Source organism: Camellia sinensis, chromosome 6 (assembly GCF_055761805.1).
Source record: "Camellia sinensis isolate YWXY chromosome 6, ASM5576180v1, whole genome shotgun sequence".
NCBI classification, from domain to species: domain Eukaryota; kingdom Viridiplantae; phylum Streptophyta; class Magnoliopsida; order Ericales; family Theaceae; genus Camellia; species Camellia sinensis.
In genome coordinates this window covers 140,872,729-140,895,382 of record NC_138966.1, presented here as the reverse complement: position 1 = coordinate 140,895,382, position 22,654 = coordinate 140,872,729, and the positions used below count along the sequence as shown (strand labels likewise).

The 22,654-nt window shown below is 30.7% G+C and overlaps 1 protein-coding gene across 1 annotated transcript; it reads left to right on the top strand.

Annotated features, from left to right (window-relative positions):
• The first annotated feature begins 4,774 nt into the window (after positions 1-4,774).
• On the top strand, positions 4,775-20,366 carry LOC145793638 (protein FAR1-RELATED SEQUENCE 1-like). Its single transcript, XM_082876502.1, has 4 exons — positions 4,775-5,234; positions 5,685-5,843; positions 6,015-6,851; positions 20,164-20,366. Exons 1-4 carry the CDS (start codon positions 4,775-4,777, stop codon positions 20,364-20,366), a joined length of 1,659 nt encoding a protein of 552 aa, XP_082732628.1.
• The last annotated feature ends 2,288 nt before the right edge of the window (positions 20,367-22,654 follow it).

The window sequence follows — 22,654 nt, the reverse complement described above, 5'->3', positions numbered from 1 at the left end:
AATTTTTTTCTCAATCCTTTTAACAATAAAAGGAAGATAAGAGAGGTTTATAGCTAAATTTCCCATAAGAATATCGGTGATTTTCCTTGAATCGTAACTATTTTTTTGACGGATTTGTTTTTTGTTGTTTTTGTTGTTGTTGTTGTTATTTGGTTGGGATGACCCTTTGAATCTTAATTAAATAACATAAATTTTATATTTTGTCCTTTTAAATTCAATAAAATTACTTTTGAATTGTAATGATTGTACTACCGGGTGTTTGGAATGATTTAAATAAATATAATTTTTGATTTTTTACGAAAAGATGTATAAAAAAATAGAGAAGTGATAGGACTTAAAAAAGATAAAAAGATACAAAATGTGCTAATATAAGGAATGCTAAATAGTGCCTTAATATTTTTAAAATATAATAATTATACTACCAAAAAATATTGAATTCTTCAAAAAAAAAAAAAAAACTATTATCTTAAGATGAAAGAAGTATTAAGAATTAATTATACCAAGATTCTTTAATTATTAGTAAATATTAATTCATTCCATGCATATATAAAAATCATATATTACCTGAGTTAAAATATACAATTTTATAAATAAGAAGATAAATTGATGTTTGCTTATAATTGAATTTTTGATTAATTTTTAAGTACCGACGTTAGATTATAACTTTAACGAAATAAGTACACTCACGCTTATAATATCACTAATAGTATAAATAAATAAAAAGTCGGTAGGTGATCACGAGATCAGGGTGACTATTCAATTTTTTTTTTTTATTCTTTTTTTTAAAAAAAAAAGGCAAAAAACAAGTAGAGGATGTATCTGTATAGTGACAGAGTCAGAAATTCAGTTAAGAGGCACAAAAATTAATGAAAACATTGATTTTTTTCGTTCATAATAAATAATAATGGGATATTACTAAACTTAAATATTAAGAGTCCATTTATATAAATGTGAATTTTAAATTAAAGAATTTGAGATTAAATTTTATAAAAATATTGAGAGTAACCATTTTATGTAGATTGAAAAATTAAAAAAGAAGATAGGTTGAGATAAAAATGACATATTTTAGTAAAAAAATTTTACAAAACACATCATAAAAAAAATATCTATCATATGTCACACTTATAATTTTTGTGATGTATAATAGAATGACCTACTTTAATAAGTTCTTTTGTAATCGGATAAATTTTCTAATAGAACTATAGTTAGCGTGTTTGGTTTGAGTTTTTTGGAATAAGTTTTTTTAAAATTTAGTTTTTTGATTTTCGTATTTTTTTGTTTTTAGTGAATATTTTTAAAATTTTAAACATTTTTTTTTACTTTTTTTAGATGCCCCTTACTTCAATGTATCTAAAAGGTAAAAAATTTGTGAAAAATATTTTAAAATATTAATAAATACATAAAAATACAAAAAATGTATTGAATTCTCATATATTTTTTTGTATTTTTGGTATTTAGTGAATTTTTAAAAGATTTTTTTTACAAGTTTTTTATTTTTTAGGTATATTTATGTTAATTATGTCTAAAAAGTTAAAAAAAAAATACTTAAAATATTAAAAAAAATCAGTAAAAATAAAAAAAAAATATGAAAAACAATAAAATAGAATTTTTTGAAAAGTATTTTTAAAAAAATAGAACCAAACAATACAATTTTAAAAAATGATACCATTATAAATTAGAACAGAGGACATTGTTAAAATTTCAAGGGGGTCACGTGCACCCACCCCTGGTCCCACGGGACTCCGTCCCCATATCTATATAATCTAAATTATTCTTAAAAAATACTACCATACTAAGAGAAATTTTCAAAACAGAAATAGTATATAAAAAAAAAAAAACTTATCTAGAAAATTGTTCAGAGTTTAAAATTTTTGGTTTAGATTTATTCATTTATTTATTTTTAGTCACATTCAAAATAAATTTACTCTGTAAACTTTGAATTATGAACATTTTTCTAAACATAGAACATTATTTAGTGTGTTTGGTTTGAGTTTTTTGAATTAAACTTTTTTAAAAATTGAGTTTTTTTATTTTCGTATTTTTTTGTTTTTAATAATATTTTTAAAATTTTAAACATTTTTTTTACTTTTTTAGAAGTAAAAAATTTGTGAAAAAATATTTTTAAAAATTAATAAATACATAAAAATATAAAAAATATATTGAATTCTCGTATTTTTTGTATTTTTGGTATTTAGTGAATTTTTAAAAGATTTTTTTCAAAATTAATAAATTTACTGTTTTACTTCAAAAATACAAAAAATACTTTTTTTGTATTCAAATTTTTTTCAAACTTGGGGCAGTCACCACCACCACACAATCCCTGCCAAACTGTAGCGTCCACGTCAAATGAACCGAACGTCAATTAGCATTTTGCCTAACAAAAGTATATACTGGCATGAGTTTTTGGCTTTTTCTTATTATTATTAAAATTTATAAAAAATTAAAATAGTTAATAAGACAAAATATTACATCAAATTCATAATTATTTTCAATTATAAAAAAATCTAATTAACTTTCTAAATATAAAAATTTTATCCAATTAAAATAATTAAAAACTAAAATAACCAACTTGCATGCGATATAATATCTACTTTAGCTAATCACTTACTTTTTTTTAGATAGGGCTAGTCCCTTTCTTTAACATGACTTTTTATTTTAACGAGTCATTTTAAGAATTTTTTTTTTTTTTTGGGCATTCTCCAATAAAAAATAAAAAGAAAAATTACAAAAAAAAATTCAGGATATGACCTTTATAATAAAATAAACTTTGCATTTTTAATTTTATAAATTTTAATTTATTTTTAATCTAAATTATTTATCTATTTTCATTGAATAAAATTAATCAAAAAATAAGTATTTTAATCATTAAATTCAATGAAAATGGTTTTTTAGATATTTTATATATATCTACATTGAATTTAATAACTAAAATACTCTTTTTTTGTTAGTTTTATTTAACGAAAATAGGCGAATGATTTAAATTAAAAACAAATCAAAATATTAGAGTTTCAATTAACAAAATTAAAAATTTATTTTGTCAGAAGGTTCAAACTCTCATTTTTTTTGGGGGTATAATTGTCTCAAAAAAATAAATAAAAGAGAGATAGAAAAAGATGAATAATAAATTATTTTTTATGCCTCCAAATGTAACTAGAAGCTAAGATGGCAAGAGATAAAATAATCAACATAGTGAGTAATCTATTGGAGACATAAATTGAAAACAAAATTAATTAAAATAGCTAAAAGTGTATAAAAATTGTCACACCCCAAAATGTATTTACTCAATTTTTGAAAGAAAAATATATATATATAATTATAACATTTTATTGGACCATAGTGGGAATATGGGGGAATTGGTGCAAATTGTTTCAAGAAGCCTCATAAATGGCATAGTGAGCCAGGATTTGGGGATACTGATGCGCGCCCAAAGCGACGTCGTTTTGGGCTCCAAGGTTATTTCAAAAATGTCAAACATTTCGAGCGGCACCAAGATTTGATCCCAAAAATGTCAAACATTTCGAGCGGCACCAAGATTTAATCCCATGACCACGCCCGCGCATAACAGCACTCTTACCGTTGCGCCACTTTGCTTCCTCAATATTATATACGACACATATATTATTTATACCTTATAACATATATTATTTATACCTTATAAATATACAGTACGCAACAGTTCCGTTTTGGAAATTTTATACCAGTTCCGTTTTGGAATTTTGTTTTTTTAAAAAATCGTAAAAATCAAAACTACACTATTTAAGATCTTATCATTTATTTTACTCTAATTTATTTTTATAATCTCAAACAAACTCTTAACTATCAATTTCTCAAAACCCTAAAAAGTTTGTTCTCATCGGCTAACCATCTATCTACCTTCGTCGGAGACTCTCTATCGCTTGCACCATACTATTCAGGTTTGTATGAATACAACATATTTGCTCTTTGAATATTGGTAGGCCTCAACAAAAAACATATAATTTTCTTCAATATTGTAATTGTGATTGGTTGGTTTTTTTTCCCTGTAGAATGTTATGAGTTATTTCTTTTTCTTTGTCTTTAGAACTATTGCTTTCGTTATTAATACTAGATGCTAGATGTGTCTACCTTTATTGTTGCCCCTTTGTGCGTTGCTTTGTTTAGTCTCTACAGTTTATTTATTATTATTTTTTTCTGACATCAATAAAGTGAACAATAAAATATATAAATAAATTAATACAAAATATTCTAAAATTAATGAATGACTAGATTTAAGATTTTTTATTGTTTAACTTTTATTTCATATTTTCAAAACTAAGAACAATAATGTTATATCTATCATATTGTTGTACCGTATTATATTTATCATTTTATTTGTCAACAACATATTGTTGTAATGATGAATTTTGTGAAATTAAAAAAGGTGAATCTTAATTCTTTCAATTGGTCAATTGGTGATTGCTCTTTGTCAATTTTTTCTCTGCCATTAAATGTTAGGTTGTTTTGAGGTTAGAAACATTTTTTTTTAATCCAAAGGCATTATGTTCTAGAGAATATGTTATGCTACTTCAAAATTAGAGAAGATAATTCTAAAAAATTTAATAGTAAAACTTGGCATCTTATTAGATAAGTAGAACAAAAAATTATAAAAATTATAAACAAAGACTAATATTTTATTTTTTATTTTATTTTATTTTTTTACAGTGGCATCTATATAAATTTTATGTCATGACAATCTCAAAAAATCTTACCATACTTTTATATTTGTTCTTAATTTTTTAGATTTGTTGGTGTTAGAATGGAGAATGATGGACATGAGGGTTGTAGCAAAGATATGGGTGAGTTGACCAAAGATAAAACACCATGTCTTGGCATGGAATTTCATTCAGAGGAAGTCGCATATCAATTCTATAATGAATATGGAAGGATTATGGGGTTTGGCATTAGAAGAGATTACCATAGCAAAAGTAGAAAAGATGGTGCTATGATTAACAGGAAGTTTGTTTGTTGTAAGGAGGGAGAAAAAGAAAAAGATAAACGGTACATGTTTGTAAATCATCATAAACATGAGACAAGAACAAAGTACAATGCATTTATGTATGTATCTTTAGATCAAGACTTGTCAAAGTGGATAGTGAAAAAGTTTGATGACAACCACAACCATCCTTTACATCTTCCTCAGTGCACACATTTGATACCATCTCAAAGAAAGTTATGTCAGCCTCAGGCTTTGAATGTTGATATAGCTGATGACACTGGTATCTCTCTTAAAGCATCACACAATCTCCTTAGTGCCTTAGCAGGGGGAAAAGAAAATTTGGGATTCACGAGAGAAGACCAAAAAAGCTACTTGCGTGGAAAAAGACAATGAACTTTGCAATACGGAAAAGCTGGGAGTTTATTAAGATATTTTCAACAACAAGCAGCTGAAAATCCATATTTTTATTATGCAATTCAATTGGATGTGGATGAGATGATTACTAATATTTTTTGGGCTGACTATGAGATGATTACAGATTATGAACTTTTTGGTGATGCTGTATCATTCGACACAACATTTCGCACAAATAAGGAGTATCGGCCACTAGCTTTATTTACTGCTTTTAACCACTTTAGAAAGACAGTGATTTTTGATGCCTCATTATTATATGATGAAACTATAGCTTCATTTGAGTGGTTATTTGAAACTTTCTTGCATGCAATGTCAGGGAAAGAGCCTACTAGGTTTTTCACAGACCAAGATCAAGCAATTACTAAGGCAATATCTGAAGTCATGCCTAAGGTTTTCCATGGATTATGCACTTTTCACCTAATAGAAAATGCTTGGAAGCATTTAGGGTACTTGTATAAGAGTGGTTCAAAATTTGGTAGTGATTTCAAAGCTTGTATTTTTGGATGCAAGGATGAACATGAGTTAATTAAAGCTTGAGATTCTTTGATTGATAAATACAACTTGTATGAGAATGCGTGGATGAAAAAGACTTGGGAAAAAAGAGAGCAATGGGCGCACATTTACATGAAATACTTGTTCACTGCAGGAATGCGAAGCACCCAACTTAGTGAAAGCCTGAACGCAACATTAAAAAGGTATTCGCAAGCTGATCATAATATTGTTCAATTTTTTACCCACTTCAATCGAATTGTTGTAGATAAGTGGTATGAAGAAGTAAAAGCTATATATAACTCTAGACAACAATTGCCGAGAATGAAATTGAAAAGGTCTCCAATTTTGAACCAAGTTGCGAATTTGTACACCCCTCCTATCTTTGACTTATTTCATAATGAGTTGAATATGTCTCTTTCTTGTCAAGTGAAGCAATGCCATGAGTTAGAAGGAGAAGTTCGGTACATGATTAGCTTGTATGGTGATGATAGAGAGTATATTGTGGAGGGCAATATGGAAGTCAATGAGTTAGGAGGAGAAAAAAATTGTCAAAAAATTCGTTGCACTTGTCAAAAGTTTGAAAACATTGGAATTTTATGTGGTCATGCAATTAAAGCACTTGATAGAATGAATGTTATGAAAATTCCTAAGAGGTACATATTAGGTCGATGGAGATTAGATGCCAAGAGTGGTGAAATTAAAGGAGGAAAAGTTGAAGTGGATGAGAATGATCCCAAGTTAGATATATCAGCACGTTACAGAGATCTTTGTTCTAGGATGGTAAAGCTAGCAACTCAAGCATCTGTTTATAAGTCTGCTTATCAATTGGTTGATGAAGGGATTAAGGAACTGTGTACAAAAGTGAATAAAATGACGGTATCATTTGATGATTTGGGTGATTGTGGTAGTGGAAACAATATTGATATGACTTCTAATCCTAACTTTGCACGACTTAAAGGCTTAAAAAAAAAAGGTGGACAGAAGGGTGGGGGTAGATTAAAACCTTGGCATGAGAAGACTAATAAGAGGAAAAAATTATTTCACAACCTACTGACCTTAGTAAGGTATTGTTCACCTAATTTGATTCTAATTTTTACTTTCTTTTAGACTCATGCAATGTATTGATAAATGTTGTAATTTGTTTAGAAAATTGGCCAATCAAGCAACACGTTAATTGTTCAAAGTTCCTCTTTATGCCGCTCACAAGTTAGATTTTATTTTTTATATTTAAATTTTCTTATAATAGTATATTTACTTCTAACAGTATTTTATGAATTAGGATGTTGGGATACCCTATTGGCCACAATTGATGAATTATGGTCACAATCGTTTCAAGCTTGACCATGCTAACATTGCGTGCTCATCAAGTTACCCACAACCTACCCCTTTATCTTCACAACTATTAGTTAATCCACAAACTTCTCAGGTATGCAATTTAAGTTTGTAATGTAGTTTGTTTTTAATAAAATAAATAAATTGATTCCAATATATTCTCTCACACTTATTCATTTTATTTTTTTAAGGGATGTCATTTGATGAAGGGGAGATCAATCCCATGGGGGACGAGTCATTCTTAGATAATGAAACTTCTTTAAAATTTTGTAGTCATTCACAACCTCCCCCACAAAATTGAAATGTAGTATTTTTATTTTATTTTTTATCGTAATTCTTAGATAATGGTTTTTTTTTTTTTTTGAGACATATTTTGAATATTTCAAATGGGTTTTATAGAATTTTGTTTGAGCCTTGGAATTTTTTTTAGTGTTGTTTTGGATGGACATATTGTAGTTTTTGGCATAACTTGATAATTATTATTTTTTAATTATTGATTTGATAAATTATATTGTTTATTCTTGAAGTAATCATTTTGCTTCTTGTTTAGATGAATAAGTGCAAATATATATCGAATTGAGTGTCGTCATCAATTCATAAAAAATATAAATTAAATGTACATTATTTATTCTCTCACTATGAAAGTAAGAACCACAAAATAAAGTGAGATTATGACATTCACCTAATTAGATTTGTATACATATAGTTTTTTTTTATTTGTTTTTGTTTTTGATGACGCTTCAGTTGGGTATACATTTGAATAATATAATAAATAATATATGTGTCGTATATAATATTGAGGATGAAAAGTGGCGCAGCGGTAAGATTGCTGCTGTGCGCGGGTCATGGGATCAAATCTTGGTGCCGCTCGAAATGTTTGACATTTTTGAAATAACCTTGGAGCCCAAAACGACGTCGTTTTGGGCGCGCAACAGGTGCTGCTGCGCGGGTGTGCAGCAGTATCCCCAAATCCAGTGAGCCATGTGGTGAAACCACGTGGTTACACAGTGCTACATAATGTTGTATAGTAAAGGTTTTCTCACCTATAATGTGGTGAAACTATGATGACCGAGTGCGCTACTCGTTTCGTTTTCTCTCGTTTAACTTTGGGTTGGTTAGGTTGGGGTGTCAGTGTGACTCGGAATCTTGTTAATCGTTTGGGTTTGTTGTGTTCAAGAGTTTTTCTCAAAACTTTGCTCTTGTTTATTCCGGTGTTGAATTTCACTAGTTTCGAAAGGTGCGAGGTCAGGTCCGGGATGTCTGGCGTTGAGCAGAGAAAATTCTGGATTGAAGAACCATGGTTGCACATGCGGGAGAGGGCCGTACGTGCGGGATAAGAGGCCGCACATGCGGTGAGAGAGAAGTTTTTTGGGTTTGGCTACTGCATAATATGCAAGTGCGGAGGGAAGTGCGGGAAGGCGTCGCATGTGCGAGGATTAGTGCCGCACATGCTGAAGGCATGCTCCGTACGTGCAGGGGTAAGTGCTGCACGTACGGGACGGACTTGAGTCCAAAAACTCTATTTTTTCTTCTTTCTTTTGGGATGTGTATGTGACAACCCTCACATCTGATTAGTGTTAAATTGTGATTAAGCATGATAAGTAATTGATTAGACGAAATCCTAAACTAATTACATGAGTGTGTCGTTTTAAATGTATTTCTATCTGTTTGTTACGAAATGATCTATTCATATTTTAAATTTGAATTGTGAATTGAAAGTCTTATCGGCGACCGATTCAGAAATTGTTTCGTGTTATATGTTAATTAGGAATTATATGATTTTATGGTAGGTTTAATTAAAATTCAATTTGGAATGATTAAATTAGAATAAATAATGATAGATTAATTGAATATAGGTTGTTTACACAATTGCCACTAAGTGGATTAATTCAAGGCCAATTCTTCTCACACTTTACACATGTATGACACACCATTCTTCATCCATCTTCTTGACAAAAACGTGAGAGAGAGAGAGAGAGTTGGAAGGATAATTGATTCAACAAGAGTTTCGCTTGAAATTTAGAAGGTTTTGAAGGAGACTTGAGGAATTAGGCTTCTACATTTGGAATTCAAGACTTAAGGTAGGAAATTCATTCTCTTAATTATGAATTTAAGTTGTTACATGCATGGTTCATGGGAAAATTGATGATTAGAGTCAAGAATTAGCTTAAAGTATTGATTTGAGAGTCCATTCATACATGCATGTCCACATCAAGGAGTTTTGAAGTTGTTTTGCATGAAACTCTTCCATGCATGTCTAGATTATAGTTGTAATCTAAGAATTCATCATGTTTTTGGGAAGAATGGCTCATTTGATCATGTGTTAGAAGCTTTGAATTCAAATGAACACATGCATGGCATATTTACATCATGTTCTTGAATTTTGGGTTAAAATTGTGTTCAATTGGCATACTTTTAGGCTTTGATTTTATAAAATGATCTTCAAAACATGTTGTATTATGAGTTTCTGAGTGTGTTCCAGAAAATTGGCCCAAAATGATGAGTTTTGGCATGTTTGATTCTTGGTTTGAGCTTTGGAAGTAAATCTGGAAAATCCAGATTTTGGCTTCCACGCTCGAGCGAAGGATTCCACACTCAAGCGACCACCTTTGTGTTCAGAACTCCGCTCGAGCGACGGAATGCTGGCTCGAACGTAGATTGCAAGCTCTCAGGTTTTTGCGTGTGCAAACGCATGCTCGAGCGACGAGACCTACGCTCGAGCGAAGAACTGTGTCTCACGCTCGAGCGAGCATCCAGCGGAGAATTTCAACAACTAGTACTTTTTACATTTTTACAGACCGCTCAAGCGAGGGAGTCTACGCTCGAGTGACCCCTCTGTTTTGGTAAGCTCGCTCGAGCAAAGAAAGCCACCCTCGAGCGAGACCCCTGTTTTCAGCAAATTTTGAAAAGTATCGTTAAGTACATTTTTGCATCCTCATTCCATCTTAGGCATTCCTAGGCCATGTTTAAGACATCTTAATGAGGATAATGTTATAGAACCACACCAAGTCAAGTTAAGGGGCTAAGTTATTAATCCCGAGTGTGTAATTTAGTGTGTGTTCGTTCTACTACTATGTATGGTTAGCACCCGAGGACGCTGATTAGCCTGCTTATAGCCTAGTAATCTGTAAGTAACAATGTTGTAAAGATATGTTCAATTATGATTATTTTCCAAATGATCAACTGTGCTATTTTCAAAAGTGACATTGTTTACTGAATGAATGTTTGTCCTATTTTAGAAATTGTACTCGTGGCATCCATAGCAACTTACTGTTACTGTTACTGTTAGTGTTACTGTTACTGCTACTGTCACAGAGATCTCTGTTAGTTCCAATGTTTAGAACCAATACTGTATACTGTTTCGATGGCCATCAACTGACTGTTCGGTCTAATAAGACCTACTATACTATCTTGCTATTGGATGTACCACGTATGACTACTATGATTTCTAATTGACTGATATGGCATGAAATATGAGCCATTGATTGAATAATTGATCTACTGATGCAAACGACTGTTTTAATTACTGAAAGGACATTCATTCTTAACCCCTTTACACAGTTGTTATTCACTGAGTTTTAGCTCACAGTTCATATATGTATGTAGGTGGCCAGGCACCGGACCAAAGCAAGAAGCGTCAAGTTAAGCTCACGTTGCGTCAAGCCAACCTTTGTGCCTCACTTCGAGGTTCCGAGTCCGTTCAAGCCAAGGCTGTTTTGGGGTGTTTCAGATTCACCCTTTTTGTCTCTGTTATGTAATGAATGTTTAAGACTTCTAACTGTACAGTTATGGTAAAGGGTTGGATCCCTAACCTGTATGTTATGTGTATCCGATATGTATATATGGTTATGGTTATGAATGTGGACTAGTCCATATAAGTCTTTTTCCATTCAAATTTTCACAGCTCATTGGACATCTTTTATTTACTGTTTGGCTTCCGCCAGCCCCTTACTCTGTATTATTGTCATTATTGTTAAGTAGGCCTTTGGTAATCACGGATTACTGGCCGGTTACGATGCTAAATCCATAGGGGCGGGTTTGGGTCGTGACAGTGTATGTCACTTTTCCTATATCTCTCTCTCACTAAAAACACACTATTCTCCATTCTCTCTACATTTCCTACGCCAAACAAGATCAAAACTTTGATTCCTCTTAATTCATTAGAGTTTTGCTCTTAGTCCCTTTATCAAAGTTAAAGAGCTCCTCTAGAGCTACATTGTGTGCGGTGAAGATTGGATTTCGTTACCGTTGATTTTTGGAGATTTCGTCTATTTTCTTCTCCAAACTTGAGGTAGAGATTTTTCTTAGAGTTATATATACATCTTTGCAAGTTCTTGGTCAATCTCGAGATTTCCTCCTTGTTTGTTTGAAAAATTAGTTTTTGGCTCAAAAAAGTTGGTGTTTTTGAAAAAGGGATTCATCTCTTGTTCCCTTCAAAAGATTTTCTTGAGGAATTAAATCACATTGATTTAAGAATGATCTTTTTAGGTAAGATTTTACCAAGAAATGAAGAAATGTATCGTTTGGGTGAAAAACCTAGAAATTTTGGGGTTTTGGTGGATATTGAGAACCTATGGAATTACTCGTGTTAAATGAATGTTTAAGTGGAAATTTCATGATATTGGATGCAAAATGGCAATTTTCTTAGTCTATGTGAATTAGTGGATTTTCTTTGGAGTATATTGCTTAAGTATATATGTACATAATCATGAAATAACAAAAGGTTGAGGATACATGAGATGTGGAATTGTTGCTACATTTGGATAGCTATATAAATTCATATGTTGTATATGTGGAAATGTATTGGAAAGAAAAGTGGAAATTGTGATCACAAACGGAGAGTTGTGGGGAAGTTTGTGAATGGTAGGATGATGCATCGTATGGATAGTCACCTCATTACGCGGTTAATCATTTCATTGCATGGATAATTGTTGCATGAACATTTTAAATACCTTGCTCATTGTAAACATTGAATTGGGATTTGAAACTTGCATGGAGAAAGAAATGTTTTGGGGTAAATGTTTTGAAATTTATTGAAATGTTTTGGGGTAAATACGTTGGTAAGTCCGGATAGGAGGTGTAAATGAAATTGATTAAGTTAGCCTGAGTGTCCGGGGTGAAAAACCGAAAACACGCGCGGAGAAGGTACCACTTCCCTTCCGGTTAGTAACCGGTAAAGTGGGGTTTTGATAGTGCTAGTTATGCCTATTTGCAGTTACCAACCTAGGGATTACCTGAGTCGTATTTACTGCCTCAATAAATTAAATTGCAAATTTCTGAATTGTTGAGGTTTTCAAGTTATCATTGTGCATGGTGATTTTCAAAAGATGTAAAGGAAATCTTTCTAAGACATAGCACGGCATGTGCATTTTATATTAGGAATCTTACATAAATGTATATACTTTGTTAAGAATTCTCTACTGGGCTTTAAGCTCACCCCTATGAGATTTTGGTACAGGAAAAGATATGGTGACCAGTTAAGGGTATGGATATATTTTGTGGAGAGTAAATGATTCTTATTTTGTCACTACAACAAAAACATACTTTAGTGGCACTACACTAGTGGCATATTTTTAGAAAATGCCACAAAAAATGTTATTTAGTGGCACGTTTTTGAAAAATGCCACAAAACGACAAACATAAAAGGCTCTAGTGACATTTCAATGAACAAGTGTCACAAAACTACAACAAAAACACACTTTAGTGGCACTATACTAGTGGCATATTTTTACAAAATGCCACAAAAATGATATCTAGTGGCACGTTTTTGAAAAATGCCACAAAACGACAAACATAAAAGGCTCTAGTGACATTTCAATGAACAAGTGTCACAACACTACAACAAAAACATATTTTAGTGACACCACACTAGTGGTATGTTCTTAAAAAATGTCACAAAAAGAATATTTGGTGGTATTTTTTAGAAAAGTGTCATAGAGCCACAAGCATACAAGGCTCCAGTGGCATTTCAATTAAAAAAAGTGTCACTTCACTACAACAAAAATGTCACTACAACTAATTTACACTTTAATGACACTACACTAGTAGCATGTTTTTAGAAAATGCCACAAAAACAAAATTTGGCATTAAATGTTTTAGAAAAATGCCACAGAATCACAAAACATATAAGGCTCTAGTGGCATTTCAATAAAGAAATGTCACATCAATTTTATGATATTTTATAAAATAATGACACAAAAAATTATGTTCGTGACATTTACCAACAGATGCCACTAAACTTTAGTTGTAATGGCATTTTTTAAAAAATGTCAGGACACTAGGTAGGTGCAAATTACTTTTTATGGCACTTAGGTGAAAAGTGTCATAAACAAATATTTTATAGCATTTTGAGAAATGCCACTAAGCCAAAAACTTTCCAAGCTTATAATGACATTTTTGAAAAAACAAAAAATGTCAATATATTTTCTAAATTTTTAAAATGCAGTAAATGACTAAAAATAAATGAATTAAACTCAACATACACTACAGGAAAAAGCATATTCGGCGACTAAATTTCCTAACCAAAAAAATTTGGTCGCTGAAAGTATAACTTTCAGCGACCAAAACAGTATTAGTTGCCAAAAGTAAAGCTTTTTGGCGACTAAACAATTTTAGTAGCCAAAAGTCTATAATTGGCGACTAAAACTAAGTTTGGTCGCTGATTATATGGGTTTTAGTGACTAAAAAATTTTTAGTAGCCCAAAGTAAAGCTTTTTGGCGACTAAAAAAATTTAGTAGCCAAAAGTCTACAATTGGCGACTAAAACTAAGTTTAGTCGCTGATTATATGGGTTTTAGTGACTAAAAAATTTTTAGTAGCCCAAAGGAAAGCTTTTTGGCGACTAAAAAAATTTAGTAGCCAAAAGTCTACAATTGGCGACTAAAAATAAGTTTGGTCGCTGATTATATGGGTTCTACCGACTAAAAAAATTTTAGTAGCCAAAAATAAAGCTTTTTGGGGCCAAAAAAAATTTTAGTAGCCAAAAGTCTACAATTGGCGACTAAAAAATAAGTTTAGTCGCCAAAAGTGGTTATTTTTAGCACGGGAGAACTAAAATCCTAAGGCGGGAATAAAATTTTTTGATGACCAAAATTTTGGTAGCTGAAAATGCATCTTCGGCGACCAAATCTGAAGTATAGAAGTCGCCAAAAGTGGTCTTTTTTATTTTGGTAGTAAATAGTTTATTTTACATAAATTATGTTCAATAAAATAATTATGTTTATGCATATACTTTTATATTAATCTGGATTAATGTACTATATAAATAATATATGCTGCATATATAATCATGTGGTGCTATAGAGGTATAGTGGGAAGAGTGTGGTGTATAAGGTTTATGGTGAGGAAGGTTGGCGGTTCGAGTCTCTGCAAGAGCGGATCAAATTGTTCTACAACAAATTATCGTCATAAATGGCACTTGATAGCGTCACGAATAGTGCCTACCATGACATTAAAGTGTCACTGAAAGGTTTTAGTCTTGATGGTGTAATGACACTTACAAGTGTCACTAACTCTTTTTTTAATGGCGCTTGATAGTGTCACAAATAATATCTACCATGACATTAAAATGTCATTGAAAGTTTTCAGCCATGATGGTACAGTGGCACTTGCAAGTATCTACCGTGGCACCGATACAAGTGGCACTTGTTCAAAATGCCACAAGTCCAAAAAATGTCATTAGAAGAATAGTTTTGTGGCACTTTCAAATGTCACTAAACTAAGAAAATGTTATAGTGTGTTGTGGTTTATTTTGCTCGCCAAGGGCTATAAATGTATGGGTTCGTGAAACCATTTTTGTGTAATCGGACTTAAGTCTTGGAATATGTAAGCCCTTAATGTCATTTTATTTATTTTTGGGATTTGATGTTCTACATGCTATAGATTTATGTATTAAATATCATTAAATGTATACAAACCTTATTGATTAATGATGTAAAGGTTAGAAAATTGTTATTGCTCTTTAATGAATATTGGAGGATGTGCTTAAATTATGTTGGAATATTTTGGGGTGTTACAGAAACCACGTGGCTGCACAGTGTTATATAATGGTGTTGTTTGGTGTAACTGTTAAAATAGATTATAGATTAGAGCTTAACAGATTATAGATTATGACTTTAATCAGAAGCTGTTAATCTGTTTGGTATAACTGTTGGATTATAGATTTAAGTTGCTGAGTAATGTTTGTTAAATAAGTTGAGAAGTAGCTTTTTCAATTAACCTTTATTTTTTATTATTCACTATTTGTCTACATTTCTCATAAAAAATAATAACAATATTTTATAGTCCATTTGGGTCTTTTTCTATTTTTAAAAAAATAAAAAATAAAAAAATCTAAGAGTATAACAGTGAATTAATATGTCCATAGCAGAAGCTGATAATCAGAAGTAAGGGATGAGCAACTTCTCAGAATCAGCTTTTTTGACTTAAAATAAGTTGTTAGAATCAGAAGCTGTTTTAAATAAGTTTAACCAAACAGTTCAAAATAACTTTTTAAAAGTCAAAAGTCATAAGTTGGCTCAAAAAAATCTCACCAAACACCCCCAATGTTGCATAGTAAAGGTTTTCTCACTTATACATAGGTAAGTTGCATGATAATGAAATCACAAGAATAACAAATGAGGGGAATCTGAGAGAGTGAGCCAAAATTAGACGTGAGAGTAAATGATCAAGTTTGAGATAAGTTGTATTATACTTTGAATTATCATAAACTATTTTATGTAAATTATGTTTTGTAAATCATATTAGTTTTTAAAAGTATATTATTTGTTAAATGAACCATATTTTCTTAAAAAAAGAAACCCATGGATACAACTGTTTGTTAAATATGTTTTTGAACAATTATTTTGTAAGTACCACCATGGGGTCTCATGTCTTGGGAGACTTTAATATCCATTGGCCCTCTGATTTGTCACTTTATATGACCCTCTGTTATGTTCTGTTGTCACTTTAAGTGACCCTCTGTTTTTCATGGATCCACTGACCCTCTGATTTTTAGTATGGAACAAAGTGTTGTGCGAAGTTAAATGCTACACTATTATAAGAGCCACCTCTAAAATCCGTACAAGTCATTGCTTGAGTCCATACATCTGTTATGTTGTGTTCTGTACCATGATTATGATTATTTGCTTATATGATTTCTACGTTATGCTTATGTTATTTAAAATAATTTATGTATTTCTATTACCATGCAAGTCTCTGTTTAGCTCAAATAATTATTTATAGTGATTTTTATACCATAATACTCTCAGTATAATATTTTTCACTCTGTCATGTGCTTATAATTGTTAACTACTTTCAGGTGACGTGTCAAAACCAGTGGGTGGGGTAGGCACGAGGCACTTTGTAGTCATTATTCAGCTCTGGCAATGTAAATGAATAGAAGTTTCAATGTATATGTTTTTAATTAAATAAAGTTTTGGATACTCTTTTATTTTATTCCGCTGCACTATTAATTTGTTATGACTTCAGTTATTGTTTTGTTGCAATGATGAACCTCCGAATACCGGGTTTGGGTCGTGACAGAAATGTCCAATGTAAACTTTTGGGAAGCCAATTTTAGGCCCTTTTGGGGGGGCTAAAATTCACAAAACGATAAAATAAGCTAAAATAATTAATAAGACAAAGGCCGTGGTTGGTAGAGCTGTGGAAAAGTGATTACAGATTATAACTTATAGCTATGAACATAAACTGGTAACATGTTTGGTGCAGCTGTGGGATTATAGATTTAAGCAATAGGGTAGTGTTTGGTAAATAAGCTGTAAAATAACTTTTTACTATATAATTGTCATTTTTGCCCTTATGAACATAAAAATTGTTATTTTTTCATTTTCTTCAGCTTTAATTTTTTTAAAAAAAATTGTTTCATTAATGAAAGTTAATATAATTAGTATCAATTAATATAAAAATTGATACATTTCATTACAACAATCGTTATTTCATTTTTTTTATTTCATTTAATAAAAGTTATTTCATTTTTTTTCATTAATATGCATTAGCAACAATTGTTTTTTTTTTTATTTATTACAATACCAAAGAATTTGACATCGTTATAAAATTCTTTTAATAGAAATTATTTGATTGAAAAATTGTTATTTTAATACCAATTAATATTCATGTTCTAATTTATATTAATGTTGTGATTTTTTTACATATTATTTGTTATTTAATATAAAAATTGTTATTTTATATATATTTCATTATATATTATTTGGTATTTTAAATATAAAAATTATTTTAGTGTGATTTAAAATAAAAATTGTTGTTTTATATATATTTTTTATATTATTGTTGGGTATAGGCCGGAGATGGCTCGCCGTCGCTATCACCGTCGATGACCTAGCCACCGTCGAAACAATGCCAGAGATGCGAAAGAGAGATCACGAAGAGAGAAGAGAGAGAGAGCTCTGGTTTGACCAGATCGAGACCAAAACCCTAGCCTGGTTGTTTGACCAGATCGTGAAGAGAGAGAGAGCTCTGGTTCGTTGAGGGCTCTGTTTCTCTGACCAGATCGCGACCCTCCGGTTAGTGTTTCAGATCGAGATGGCGGTGGTCAATGTGAGAGAGTTTCAGATAGTGTGAGAGAGAGAGAGAAGAGAGATCGCGAAAAGAGAGAGAAGAGATAGCGAAGAGAGAGAACTCTGGTTTGCCTCCGCCGGAAATCACTCTCGCCAGAAATCTCTGCCGGAAATCGCCTCTCTCTCTCTCAAGTGAGCAATGAACAGTGTTTTGTGAAATGAGATTTATATAGTTGGGTTTTTAGTAATAGTTGGGTATTGACGAGAGCATTTAAGTAATTTTAGCCCCCCACACCAGCTGAGCACTTAAGTCAAATTCTTAAGCACCCCCTAACCAGCTTTTGAGATAAACTGAAAAATAGCTTGATTTAAGTTATAAGCTGGTTAACTTAAGCTACACCAAACACAATATTTTAGCTTAAATTAAGCTAAAAGCTGAAATAATCAGCTTATAAATCCTACCAAACAGGCCCAAAATATCACATTAAATTCATAATCATTTCATTTTTTATCTCACAAATATCACATCTAATTACAAAAAAATCTAACTCTCCTTCTAAACATAATACTTTAGCCTATTGAAATAATTAAAAATTAAAATAACTTATTAAAATAGTTAATTTTTTTGTTAAAATAAACTATTAAAATAGTCAACTTTTCAATTGAGGCGACAAACTAAGACCAAGTTTGGCATATTGTAAAAAAGCTAAAAAGTCAAAAAGTTACTCAAAAAGTTAAAAAGTTAACACTATTCATCAAAAGTCAACAATTACGGCCGCACAACTCTCAATCCTAATTTTTTCCTACAAAACAATTTTTACAATTTTTTATTACACATTTTTTCATAAAAAGTCAAAAAGTTAACCCAAACATCCATATTTTCTTCCTCAATTTTTTAGTCCAAAAAGACAAAAAATACACTTATTTAAGACACCCCAAACAATCCCTAATGCGCAAAGTCTCGTGGCATCAATTGGGGCCTACCTAATTTTTAAAAAGATTGCTAATAGTATCTCTATACAAAAAATTTATATAAAATAATGTCTCGTTTATATTTATTAATATTAATTAAAAATTAAAAATTTTAAATTTTAAATTTTAAAATTTAATTAGTTTAGAGATATAGAATCAATCATGTGCAATATAGTTTATAATTATAAAAATATTATTGTCATATTATTTAAATGATTTTTACATAAAATTCCTTCGTTACAAGATTAACAAAATAATCACATCAATATATTTTATTTTAAATTCAAAAATATATAAGAAAATAATTTAAATTTAAATTTAAATTTAAATTGATTTAAAAATCAAAAAATATTATTATTGATTTTTAATAATCTATACTGCTATATTAAGTGAAGGATCAATTTGGTGTCCAAACCTTCTTCTTATGCAACGTGTGTCTTATTTTTCTATCAAAAATATAATACAATAAAATAAAATATTAAGGTGTTGAAAGGAATTAATATTGATTTGGTAAACAACACTTTAAATAATAAACACTATTTATTTTTAATTTAAAATTAATATTTATATTTTATAAATTTATCAACATATTTATCTAGTGGACATGCACCCACTTTTAATTTTGGTTTGCTTGTGAATTACAGCCTCTCTTTTTCCGCGGTCAATCTCTTTGAAAATGTTATTCTTATCTAAACTTGATTTTCTTTTCTTGGTAGATTTACCTTTCTAGATATTTTGACTAGGATCAAGACTATTATTCTCTTAAAAGCTTTTTTCTTATATTTTTATGTTAAATATCGTAAATCCCACATTATTCTCTTATTTTTTTAATTATAACTGTTACTCGTGATAATTTTTTTTTTTTTAAGGAATTCAAGAGTCAACTAACTTGGTCATACGTTCATTGAGTTAGTTTTCTAGGGTTTTCAACTATAATCTCTGGTCACATGTCACGATTTATACAATTATAATTCCTAAATTATGGGACGTGTGATCATGCATGTGAAATTTAATTACTATTTTTGGTTGATTTCACTTTTGTCCCTTAAATCATCACCATTTTTATGTTTAATCTTTAAATTATCAATTTTATCTATTTGGTCCTTATAATTTTTTGTTTCAATTTTTATCCGATTGAAGACGATTGTATAAATTAATAACCGTTGAAACTTAATTAGATAGTTAAAATGGCCATTGGGAAATTTGAAAATTTTAATCATACAACAAAACACTAATCAAATTAGTTGTAGAGTGTAGTGTATTTAAAATAATGAGAATAATAAGTGCTTGATTATGTGATTTAAGTTATTTAATTTTTTGAAATGACTTTTTTACTCATCAAATCAAATTTCGATAGCTATTGATTTGCACAATCGTCTTCAATTAGAGCACATAAACTAAAATAAATAAAAAAAAATAATAAATAATTTTTTTTTTTAAAAAAAAGTAATAATTTAAGAGATAAAAATGAAATTAATCCTAAAGGATGGGGGTTATCGGGGAAAAGAAAGAGGAGGTTGATGGGTGGCAATGGAGGAGAAAGAGATGTTGGGGAGGGACAGAGGAAGATGCGGATGCGGCTGGGTGAAAAGGGGTTAGAGGTTGCAGGGGAAGGTGGGGAAGAGCTGCCAACGATGGTGGTGACAATGGCAAGAGGTGAAGGTGGAAGTGTTAGGGAAAATATGTGATTCCCACAAGTAAATTAATCAATGGGAATAAAAATCAATGGGGAAAAATTAAATCAAAAACAACGCAAGAATTTTTACGTGGTTCCCTCAATGTGAGGTACGTTTACGGGATCGAAATCCGATTCTACTAACAACCAAAGAGTTTTCAAACGATTACAAACGAGACACCAATGATCTCACAAAATTACCCTTAGGTGAATTCTAAATAATCACAAATAAACAAAGAGAAAATACCTCACCAAATAGATGAATCAAAATCTTCAGAACCAGAGTTGAAGAAGACCCAAAAAATTCTCCCAAAACAGGACCGAAATGCTTCAAAGTAGAGCACCAACGAAAGCACACTATTGCTTGTTTGTAGAGGTGGGCGCGGGTCAGTTGCGGCCACAAAACCTCCAATCCGCCATCCGTCCGCCAAATTGGCGGATTGAAGAAAATCAATCCGCATCCGTCCGCCAATCCGGTAGATGTGGATTGAGCGGATTGGCGGTTTGGCGGATGGATGCGAATCGGTTTGGCGGTTTAAAATTTTATAAATTTTCAACATAATTCAACTTGTGTACTTCCTCAAAAAAAAAAAAAAAAAAAAAGAAAGTATTACAGTCAATGACTTTAAAAAGTGTTACAATCACCTACATGTCTTAACTAAAGAAAGAAAGTTTAAAACTTCAGAATATCATGATCATTGCATGCCTCATCTACATATTACAATCACGATTTATCCACATAAAGTATTACAATCTGTGATTCTTAAAATATAATAACAATTCAAACCACCAAAACCATGAGCAGAGCAGTAGTAGAGATTGTATGTCTCTGTATTGTTACATCTATATATGTTTTTGAAAACAAAAACCAACCAACATATATCATATTTTCTATTTATTATTTTTAGACTTAGATTTAAAAACCAAAAAATACAAATAAATAATACGTTTTTTTTTTTCAATTCAAAAAATATATTCAAGTTGAAAACTTTTTTTCAACAGAATATTTAAACTCTTTTTCAATTGAAAACACAAATATAATATTTAAACAAATTGAAAACACAAAGTCTTATAAATTACTAGGGATGCTCGCGGTTTGGCGGTTCGGTTGCGGCCAAAGAAATCTCAAATCCGCCATCCGTCCGCCAAATTGGCGGATTGAAGAAAATCAATCCGCAACCGTCCGTTCGTCATCACGCATCCGTCCAAAATGCGGCGAATCGGTTCGTTTCGGTCGGTTTTGGCGGATCGGTATATCCGCTGCTCACCCCTACTTGTTTGTGAAAGCAATACACACAGCCACACCTTAACCCCCAATTGACTTTTCCAATCAATTATTCTATAGCAGCCACACTTTCGGACGAAGAAACCAATGTATGTCCCTTAAATATATTATTGGACAATATATATATCTAAAATTTTGGGTTTGTTTCATCAAAATTTTAATTGTTATCAAATTAGATTGGGTCTCCACAAATTAGATATAATATATAAAAATATATTATACCTAAACTAAACCAAATTAAAACTCTTTTAATAAATCAATTGGGTCGATATACCCCTAACGATTCTCCCCCTATCGACTTAAGGTCGACACTTTAAATATTTGTCTCTCGATAAAGTCAAAGGTTAGGGTGTAAAGGTTAGGGATGAAGATAGAATTGTAATTTTATATTAGGATATAATTGTAATAAAGAATTATTTAAAAAAAAAAAAAAAGAGAGAGAGAATCTTAAAAAAAATAAAGTACTATTAACAACGCTCAAATGTATATATTTTTGTTCTTTATTTTCTGTGCAGGTCCTCGATAATTTGTCTATACGAACAAAAAACAAAAAAAGAAAAGGACAAAAAAAAATAATAATAATATGTCTTACAGCTTCGCAGCCTCACTTCACATTCACCTAGTTCAGCACAAACCTATGGGCATTTTGTCTCCCCCATACTAATTTCGTTTGACTATTATAAAACCTCTTCTTCTTTTTTTTTAATGATTATTGAATTTAAAAAAATTATAATCACTTCAATAAATATTGTTCAATATCCTTAATTATTATTATACTGCTAATGCTATTGACATTCATTTACGACCCGATACTATTATTTTTAGCCTTGATCCCTAAATGGTTGTGACATATATATTGTGTATAAGCGATTAGCATTTTAAATAAGAGCCTCCAACTTGGAATTGGCTTTCAAATTGACATTCTTTAGCTGTACTCTCTAAACAAGTTGCTGTTGATGTTAGGTGCTCTTTCTCCAATCTTTAATCTATCTTCTTCTCTACTTCACCACTTCCAA

What these genes read in the sequence shown, in the direction of transcription:
- LOC145793638 (XM_082876502.1), top strand. Translation starts at nt 4,775, where the DNA reads ATGGAGAATGATGGACATGAGGGTTGTAGCAAAGATATGGGTGAGTTG. An exon ending in TGATATAGCTGATGACACTG is followed by an intron (nt 5,235 to 5,684) that starts GTATCTCTCTTA and finishes ATGCAATGTCAG; the next exon opens with GGAAAGAGCCTACTAGGTTT. An exon ending in TAAGAGTGGTTCAAAATTTG is followed by an intron (nt 5,844 to 6,014) that starts GTAGTGATTTCA and finishes TGTTCACTGCAG; the next exon opens with GAATGCGAAGCACCCAACTT.